At 23.0% G+C, this 10,995-nt stretch overlaps 1 protein-coding gene across 1 annotated transcript; it reads left to right on the forward strand.

Moving 5' to 3' along the window:
• Positions 1–1,921: 1,921 nt before the first annotated feature.
• On the forward strand, positions 1,922–9,486 carry LOC112593822 (venom carboxylesterase-6-like). The gene is made up of 8 exons (XM_025338393.1): positions 1,922–2,052; positions 4,767–4,953; positions 5,024–5,318; positions 5,393–5,775; positions 6,045–6,210; positions 8,482–8,669; positions 8,747–9,015; positions 9,233–9,486. The coding sequence occupies exons 2-8, from the start codon at positions 4,774–4,776 to the stop codon at positions 9,444–9,446; spliced, it is 1,695 nt and encodes a 564-aa protein (XP_025194178.1). The 5' UTR covers positions 1,922–2,052; positions 4,767–4,773; the 3' UTR covers positions 9,447–9,486.
• Positions 9,487–10,995: the final 1,509 nt, after the last annotated feature.

The following is a 10,995-nucleotide window of genomic DNA, read 5'->3' on the forward strand; positions in this document are numbered from 1 at the left end:
CTCTCCATATGTAAACTGCGGCAAAAATTAGATTATACAAACTGCGACAAACCGATAAGATACATCATACAAACTGCGGCACTTATTTTATATACTTTCTATATATAAGTACATACGTAACTGAACGAAGTAATACCGTGCGACTTTTAGAAAAAGATAAATTTTGCCGCAGTTTACCATCTCCCAAAATATTTACTATTCTAAATTTTTAAATATTTCATTTGATTTTTAAGTATAGTATGAAACATATATACTATACATATTTATGTATTACATAATAAATTATAACTATTGTCTATAATATTATTATACAATATTATGTTCAGATAAAATATGCAAGTTTTTTATTAACATTTTAGATTTTACATTTTCAAAATATTTAAATAAAATTTAAATTATTTATATAATGAATCAATGAACCTATTTATATAGTTTTACAGTTAGTTTGGTATTAACTATTTATTTGAAAATGTTTTAAGTAAAAACAGGTTTTGAAAAAAATCTGGCTTATAACATTTTCAAAATTTTTAAATAAAATTTAAATTCTTTATATGATGAATTAACGAAACTATTTATATAGTTTTACAGGTAATTTGGTATTAACTATGTATTTGAAAGAGTTGTAAGTAAAAACAGGTTTTGACAAAAATGATTAGTCTTTTTTGTTGTTATTAAAAAATTAATCACTTTAGAGACTTGATATTTTCACTGAATAATAATATTTTTATTGTTTTATGTTTTTATATAGACGTTTATAAACAAAAAAATTTAAATGTGGCGAAAAAATAGTATTTAAGTGATGAAATGCATTTTATAGCTTTGAGCAACAGTAAATATCTACTGCTTACCTATATACAATCCATTAAAGCATTACAAAACTTATAAAAGAAAAGCCAAGCTTAAAAAATGCAATAATTATAATACAATATTTACAAGACATAATTAAAATAAGTTAATAAACTGTAAAGCAAATAAAACGAAATGGTTTGTTACCTATCGAAAGTTCTTCAAGTGGTCAGTTAGTTGTGTCAAAAACATTGGGAAACATCGCATTAGGACTAAATTTTATTTTTAATAGTTTACTCGAGATTCATGCCAATTATAATATATTGTCAACACGACTTTACAAATACAGGGTGCATACAAATTTTGGTATTATGACATTTTCTTATAGACTACCTATAAATTAAAATTAATTTTAATAGGCGTGCAATTTGTACAGTTATAACTTATAAGTTATAATTTATAAGTTTACAATTAATAAGCTCTTTCTATCTAAATTTATTTTTGTTGTATTAATCATTATATAGAACCATAATTAAATTTCCTACCTATATATTTTTATTATTTTCAACTCATTGTAGTATGATGGACGTAATGCTATTTTTCTCCTCTTAAATATTAGTTTTTATTGTTAATTAATTTAAAGCTCGTTTAGCTTGGAAAAATATCAACGATATAAAAATACTAAAGTTGACAACATTTAACAAAGTTGGTCACAAAAATTCGTGCGTGTAATGTTATTAGAATTTACGCAACGGGTAGTGTTTAATATCTATAAAAGTAGTCAAATTTTATTTAAAAAATTATTACATTCGATTGTAAATATATTTTTATTATCATACAGGCGTGACGTAGTGTAGTGCTTCTCCTTAAGATTCCACGGTGAACAGTCTGAGAACCACTAATTTAATAAAATAATAAATTAAAATAGTTTATTGGGTGTATATTTTAGCTTAAATAATTGAACAAAAGATTTGAACGGAAGTTCAATGAAAAAATATATTCATCGCTTCGCTTAGAATGTAAAAGAAAAATTAATGATTTAACAGATTGAATAATGATGGTATATGCTGTTTATGTCTATATTAAAGTAGAATCTTTTTAACTATGAAGTGGAGTAAAACCAAGTTTTTTTTCTCAATTAGACAATCGTCGGTCGTCGTCGGCTGCAGGTGATGCAGGTATCTACAAACTGCTCTAAGCACTTCATAGTATGCCACTGCCCTTCAGTACGAAAACGGCAACTAAACGAATTACAACTCAATAATAGTAAGTACCTGGTCAATGATTTACTCACTAATTAATTATTTTAAAATTTATTTACTTTAAAGATTTTTGTTTAAAAGTAATTATTTTTCTATATGTATTTTATTAATATCAATGTTAATTTTTTTTTTTATATCACGAATAGCTTTTAAAAAATTTGAAAATATGGACAAATTAAAATAAAGCCATTAATTGCTGATTAACTGAATTAAAATAGTATTTTTTTAACAATTCATAAATTTAACTATTTTTGTTGGTTTAAAAGGCATATAATTAAATTAATTTATTGAAATATCTTTGTCTATCATGTTTGTGTTCTATTGAATTTGACGAAACAAATATTTAATAGATCAAATTGAAGGTTTATTTTCGTAAAAGTTTTAGAATTTAATTTGTTTAATTAGATAACACAACATAAACAAAAATAACTATTATTATTTATTAACACCTAGCTACATATAAAACGGTATATAATTCATTCAAAAGAAAGAATGTTTTTAATTTTGTTAAGTTATTTTTACTTTTTTATCAAAATGTGTATATAAACAAGTTGAATATCAAAGCTTAAAAAGATTATTATATAAAATCAAGTGATTGACACTTAATTTTTATAAAAAAAAATTGAAATACAAAATAAAATATAATAATATTATATCATATACTTATTTTAGTTATATTTAAGGAATAAATAGTTTTGCTTTAATTTTGTAAATATACCTGAAATGCCTAAGGCTCAATGGTTTGTAGCACCTGCTCTGAACTCCACAGTTTTTGTTATACGTTTAAATAAGAATGCTTTCAAGACGTAGTTGGTTGGGATCGTGACAGCAATAGAACCGTTTTATCCTCCTCTTTATAATTTATTATTCTGCGTGAATGTGTGCATATAACCATGTGTGATGTGAGTATATGGATTAGATAACGTATATTATTTATACAATTTCACATTATTTTTATACTGATTCTTACAAAATTTGAATTAAGAAATTGTAATATTAAAAAAAAAAAATATTTTCAATACCTTCAATCATAATTATTTAATTAAAATTATTGGTGTGAATTAATTAATTTTTGATTTACAATACGTTGAATAATTTATATTTTAATTTTAATGGTATTTATAATCAGAGTTCAAACTATATTATTTTTGTTTATTTATTTATTTATTTTTAGCTTTATAACATGTCATTAATATATATAAATTATATTTTTAAGAAGTACGTTGATATCTACTTCTCGTAAGAAAAGGTTGTGGTGGGAATAGATAGTTTATTACAATAAGACATACTTATAATCATAGAGGAGAATAATAATAATAGTAAAAAAAATAGTAAATAATGATAATAATACAATATTTTAATAAACCGATTACAATGAGAATGATAGTTTGTATATATTTTTATAAGTAGGGAACTTAAATATATTATTGTTGTCAATTAGTTTAATATCGGAAAGCAGTTATTAAATGATTTTTTACCTCTATTAATATAATAATTTATCATTAATGTTGTGTTAAATTTGATTAATCTTATAGAATTCAAATTTATTTTTATTAGTATACATTAATTTTTAGTGCTTAAAAGTATTTTAAACATAATATAGAGTACCTATATGCTTTAATCATACTACAGAAAATGAAAAAAAAAATTTTTTTTTAAAAATTAATTACTAAATTAATTATTATACTGCTAAAATACTAGTGTTGATGTTTTAAAGATTATTTAGATTCAAGATTATTTATTTTGTTTACTTGTGTAATAATTAATTAAACAAAAATATAAAATTTGATATATTTAATGTGAATTATTTAATAAACAAGTAACCATAATTTATATAAAAAAGCTAATTTAATAAAAAAAAATAGGCTGGGGTAACATTTATTTCGATTCACTGTTTATTCTAAATAATTTCTATTATTAAACTACAATAACTTATGAAAAATATTAAATCAATTTCATTTTAAACAAAGATTTATTATATTAATTGTGTGATAAAAAAATAGTGTTATTTAAAAGTATACCTACAGAATGTTAAGCATATTCAACTTCATTTTTTCATTTTAATAACAAATTTATTCAAATTCTGGTTGTTGGAATTTTTAAGTATATTGAAGGATATTTTCAACTATTTAGATTTTGTATTCCATTTAAAAAATATCCTATAGTGATATTAACTTCTTTTATTCTATCAATTTTTAAAAAGATGATTTTTTTGAAAATGTTAATCAAAATTTGAATAGTTAGTTTCTGAGTTATTAATAAGTTTTTACGTAATAATAATGATAGTCCTTAAAAATGGTTATATAAAATTATTAAATAGTTTTTATAAAGGTTGTATTATTATTTATGATATAGAATAATTTTTAAAAATCATACAATTTTGATGGATAAATGTATTGAAAAAATTATTTTTCTCATGTATTCGAAATTCATTAACGAGCATGTATTATTTTGAAAACATTATATAAAAAGTCATCTGAGTTAACAATTTACAGATAAAAGGTTGATTCTCAATTGAAAAAAAGTAGTACACGAAATTCTTCCAATGGTATTAACTATCTAAGTATCTTAAAATATAGTAGGTATTAAGTAAATTTAAAGTTTCAAAAATTCAGAATTTCAATGCATTTAATATTAAAAGAAAATTGATGGTGAACATGCTCGGGGAATCACTTAATGTATAAATACCGATTTACTAAACAATTATTAAATGTTTAGTTTCAAAATGTGGGCAGTTTCAATTACTTGCATTCTATTTTTGAGTGCTGTAATTTGCAATCCAGAAGTAAGAATTAAAAACGGTGCAATAAGAGGAAAAATTTTAAAATCAAGAGATGGCAGGGATTTTTATTCTTTTACTGCCATACCATATGCAAAACCACCAATTGATGAACTTAGATTTAAGGTAAATTTTATTGAAATATTGGATAATTCACAATGAAATCTTGATAATAATATTTTATGATTTACTGTAGCCTCCAGAAACAGTAGATTCCTGGGAGGGTATTTTAGATGCCACAAAAGAATCAAATATGTGTACACAAAATAATCGTTTCTTTCCGTCAATTAGACATTTAATACTTGGCGAGGAAGACTGTTTATATTTAAATGTTTACACATCAAATTTAAATGGAAAACTTCCAGTAATGTTATGGATACACGGCGGAGGATTTCTTGCTGGTCATAGCGGGTCTAACATATTTGGATCTGAATATTTTATGGACAAAGATGTTGTTTTTGTATCTATAAATTATAGGCTTGGATTATTTGGTTAGATTTGTTTTCGCTTAACTATAAACTGTTTTTATATGATTATTTTATACAAATAATTTGTTATTATTAAGGATTTATAAGCACTGAAGACGATGTAATACCAGGTAACTATGGACTAAAAGATCAAGTCATGGCATTACGTTGGGTCCAGAAAAATATCGCTAATTTTGGCGGTGATCCTGACCAGGTGACGATATTTGGCGAAAGTGCGGGTGGTGCCAGTGTAGGGTATCATTTATTATCTCCATTAAGTAAAGGCCTATTCCATAAGGCTATACTCCAGAGTGGTACATCTTTGTGCCGTTGGGCTGTTTCTTCACCTGGGTTAATTCGCAAGCGTACCGAAGCAGTTGCTACAATCGCTGGATGCAATTTCAATTCTTCTGAAGAAATATTGAACTGTTTAAAAAAACTTCCAGCTAATTATATTGTCGAACTTCATAATAAAATTTTCGTGAGTACCTATAATGTTTCTGTGGCCTATGGGCACATTTATCCTTACTATCTCTCAAATCGTTACTTTGTACTCATTATTGTATAAAATTGTTGTTCTATTATCAAGTGGAGTATCGATTATAATAAAAAATATTTCAACTAAAAAAATAATTATCTGAATATATCCTTTTTTTATCATATGAACGCGATAGCAAATGTAACACACTCTATTGGTTGTTTATTATGTTAATTATACTTGAAGTATAATTAAAATGTTTCATGTTTCAGGAGTGGGATAATCATCCATGTATAATATTTCCACCTGTGGTTGAGTCATGCGATTTAAACCAAAAGTCGTTCTTATGTAACCACCCGCTTACAAACTTCAAACAAGAATCTTTTGTACCGACTATTATTGGTTTGAATTCAGGCGAAGGTGGGATATTTGCCGCATGTAAGTAGCATTACTATATAGTTGACTTATTTTATATTAATATGTTAACTATGCTTATGCTGTAGTAATATGTTAATTATTAATAAAATTTATTTTAAAATAATCAATAAACCAGAAAAATAAAGAACATCATATAGTTTATTAGCTTATAAGTTTAAAGTGCTTTAATTTTTAATTTTTAATTTTATCTCATAAATATTATACTATAAAACTATAAAACTAGAATATATTTTATTACATACATTTCAAAAGTTTTAAATTATGTTATTGTACAGTATAACTTATTATAATTGATAAGTTTGTGTTCAGAAACAGGTTTTTTTTTTTGATGAATGAGATGAGATATACGAGGCCTTGACTATAGTTAAACAAGTTTTTTTTGTATAAGATATTCAACGTATAGAATTCATTATATTTTGCTAATTATCAGAGTTATTGAAAATATTTTATTTTAATAATTTTGAGTTATTACAAAAAAAAATATTATTGAGAAAAATTTTTACGTTTAAAATGTTTGATTAGTGTAACTTAAAAACAAACTGTAGATACTTAAAATTTTCTTTCATCAAATGTTTGTATTATCGTATATTCATTATATAATTTTTTAAATGTTTCGTTTTATTTATAGGTATGAAAAATTTTTAATTTATTTTCTAGAAATGTAAATTAAAAATTATTTGTTTGGTAAAATGATAAACAGTTTAATACAATAAAGCTCGTCATTAGTTATTCTTAATTTATAAATTAAAAAATATTAAAAATCTATAGTAAATATTTTTTTTTATATGTGTTTAAAAATAAAATTTTGAAAAAATTCATGAAAATCTTGAAAATTAGTAAATTATTTTGTAATTAGAAATTTGTAAATATTTTGCTTTTGTTGAAATTCGAAAATTGAATGCAAGGTCTTTTATAATTTTTACAACTTATATGTATAAAAAAATAATTATATCGGAAAGCCAAATCAATGTTTTTATGAATGAATTTAAAATGTTTATGACATTGGATATTCACCTGTAAAATAATTATTTTTCCTTCTACAATTTTTGATATTTTTATTTGTACACGAAAACAACCCAGTAGACACTCTATTCTACCATTAGACGTCTAGTCATATCACATACTAAATTTTATACAAAATTAAAATGTTTACTAAATTCAATAGATAGGTATAACGTTACGTTATAAATTATAATTAATTATAGTAATATAATTTAAATATTCAAAATTTCATAGTTTAGTTATTACTACTTCTACATACTTTTTAATTTTTTACTGTACACATATTTTAGTCCCAGATTATAAGCATATTAAAATTCAAATATTGTTAGAAAATAATATGACGAATTAAAGGAGTAAATTGGTAAATTTTTCGACTTATGAAGTTATGAAATATAAATTTAAGTGGCAAACTATAACTTTTTTTTATTTTATTGTTTAGTAAAAAGAGTGTTCTTCACGTTTGCTCTTAAATAATATAGTACGAAAAACTCATTTGCAACGATGGCCAATCTTTATAAATTATAATTAATGGCTAAAAAGAATGTCATCGTCAGAATCTTACTATGTACATCTTAATCTCATAATAAAATATTTTAATGCTATATTTAATATCTAGTAAATTTTTATAATTATTTCAATAATTTTACTTTTATATTATCTATTTATCTAATACTTAAGAACGAATTAATTTTAATCAATATTGAAGCAATTACTCTAATTTTTTAATTATTTGATAACTTCATTGTTTGTTGATGTCATAAACAATAAGCACAACATTTTCTAATACTTCTTTCATTAGCAAATTTCATACGTGAGTTAAAAACTATTATATTTTTAATATTAAAAGAAATATAAAAATTGAAAGTAGGTGTTCGCACGCTACATAGTTTTAATGTAAATATTTAAGTAATTTTAAAAATAGTTTTAAGCATTATTCACTTGAGTTTAAGGAGACATAAGAATACACGCAAATGTTTATTGTTGATATGCATAACTTTAAATATCATACTATACTTTTTAAATAGATTAATTGTATAATTATATCTTCTTTTGTTAATTTATTCGATTTGAAAGTAGATACAAAATATTCTTGTTTTGTATCTAAAAAATTTGATTTTACAAAACACAGCTTTTTATCATAAATTATTAATTGGGTGGCTTACTAGAATACCGGCTCATCGGAAAAGGATACGTAGATAAGTTTATTTAAAAAGTTTTCGATTTTTAGATATACTAATCTATCTCTAAATTTATAATTTATATTTTAAGCTTTATTCAACGAAACATCTCTTCGATTTCCGGAACTGCATACCGATGTTAATCGTTTGTTACCTGTTTTATTAATGTACAAACATGTATCAATGCCTGAACATTTGGATGAAATTACTAATCGGATCATGAAAATGTATTTTCCATCGGGAAAAATAGAGAATGACTCACATTTGGATACAGTAAAAGTATTAGATTATATATAATTTTATAAATAAATCAAATTTCCAAACATTGAAATATAATTTAAAATAATAAATTATAGTTGATTGGAGACGGCTCTTTTATTTTGTGTTCTATGGACATGAGTGTTCAATTATCTTCACCAGTTCATTTTTATTTATTTGATTATGAAAATGAGTTTTCATTCAACCAATTGTATGGCGATTGTAAAAAGTCTCTTGGAGTGAGTCACGCTGATGAATTGATTAGCTTATTTTCATTGAAGGAAATGAATCCCAAAGGATTAAGCGATAAAGACTTGGAAGTGTCAAAGCTTATGGTTAATATTTGGGTCAAGTTTGCATCATCTAAGTGAGTTTAATATTTATTTATTTGAGTTATAATTAAAAGCCATTATTAAAATAAAAATTAATTTAACAATATCTATTGTATAAGTTATTTAATAGTCATCAACTAGTATCGATTTTTGAAAATAATAATATAAGCTTTCCTTATTATTTATATTTGTGTACTTATGTAGGTAATGCTATTAAAAAAATACTCACTCTAAAAAAATTATTTGTTCTAGAATACCTACTATTGACGGAACGGACAATGGAAAAGCTTGGCCTGTATTTACTTCTGTTGAAGAATCAGCTATACTTCACATAAATTCTAACCAACCAAAAATTGTAAAAAATCCATTTGTGAAGGAGTATACATTTTGGAGTGGACTACCTTTATTATCGCGTTTAAATACATCGAAATCACCTATAAATTCAAATATAAAAGATGAATTTTAATATTATTATAATTTTTTACTATAGATTTATTTATTTTTTTTAAGTTTTAGATTTACTAAATATCAGGTGATATATTTTAATATTTAAAATTATATTATGTGGTACTACTTTAAATTACCATTGTATTTAATACTCGAACAATAATATTAAATATTGTTACAATTATTTTCTATTATTTTATAGGAATGGTTTATTTGATTAATAATTTTGGAATGTATTAGATATTATAGCTGTTTATTTTTAGCCATTTTTAAAAGGTATTTTTTGTTTTAAAAATAATAAACTAGTGTATAATTATAATAAAATCGTAATGATACACAGCAAAGACTTAAATGTGAACTATTTATATAAAAGCGAGGAGAAAGTTACTCATCATCGACATTGATTTCATTGGGTATAAATTAATACTTATTGTGTAAACTGACTTTAGTGATGTTTAGTGATAATAATGATAGTGGGCTTAAAAATTGTGTTAATTGAAGTTTCATTAGTTAATTTTTAAATTTTTAGGAATTTAAATTTTTGGTTTTCTATAATTTCATTATAAATTGGACGACTCTACGAGTGTTAGAATTTTGAATTCAATTCAATTAATAATTTAAATATGTTTTGGTGACAGATATTAAAAGATTTATTTGTTGTTTTTTTTTTTTTTTAAGAATATACGTCAGAGAAAGTTACAATTCAAATAAATCAAATATTAGTGACTATTATACTATTCTTAACCATTCTTCTTCCATGTCCTTGAGGCGGAGTGACGAATGTACTAATTTTACTATCATGTGTGTGTTATTTTTTAAGTATATGTATATTGTATATCTACACGTTAATCATAGAAAAAAGACTTTGATCTTAAACTTTGAAGGTAATTTCTGATAGTTAATTGGATTTAATTTATACTTTTGGAAGGGTAAAATTAAAAATGTTAAATACTTTTTAAAAAACAATAGAAAAAATCAAAAAATTAAGGAAAAATAGTACCTAAATTCACAATTTTTTTTTTTAAAGTTTAAATTTTGCGAAATGGAATATTCACGCGTAATAGGAATAACGATTCTTATTTGACGATTTTAATTTTCTTGTTGTTTATAAAAAAGTATTAACTGTTACTTAAATTATTATTTTCTATAGGTATTCAAAGACATTTTCAAAATATTAAGACTTAATTTTGACTCTAAGTATTTAACATTTTTTTTTAGTTTTTTTTTTTAGTGTAATTTTCTATAAGAGTATAAAAATATTTGAAATATTTAGTCATATTTTATTTTTATAATTGTTTAAAGTTTAAATTTTGACAATATTTGTCAAAATTAACGACAATTAAAAAATAAGCCTGTAGTTAAAAATGTATAAAATGTTTAATATTTAAAGCTAAGAATTAAAAATTTAATACAATTTTTCTTTTAGTCAGATATATTGTGACCAAATACTCCAAAAAATATAAGCATTTTTATAGAAAATCTAAGATAAAATTAGATTTTTAAATGCGATTGGTTTTAGTTATTTTGTTGTAATTTAAAAGTATAGTAGGATAGTTGAAACTTCTAAC

This window comes from Melanaphis sacchari, unplaced genomic scaffold (genome assembly GCF_002803265.2).
Source record: "Melanaphis sacchari strain LSU unplaced genomic scaffold, SCAv2.0 Contig20_pilon_pilon, whole genome shotgun sequence".
Classification (NCBI taxonomy): Eukaryota; Metazoa; Arthropoda; class Insecta; order Hemiptera; family Aphididae; genus Melanaphis; species Melanaphis sacchari.

Coding starts and splice junctions, on each gene's coding strand:
- LOC112593822 (XM_025338393.1), top strand. CDS start 4,774: ATGTGGGCAGTTTCAATTACTTGCATTCTATTTTTGAGTGCTGTAATT. Junction 4,954..5,023: donor TTGATGAACTTAGATTTAAG/GTAAATTTTATT, acceptor GATTTACTGTAG/CCTCCAGAAACAGTAGATTC. Junction 6,211..8,481: donor AGGTGGGATATTTGCCGCAT/GTAAGTAGCATT, acceptor TTATATTTTAAG/CTTTATTCAACGAAACATCT.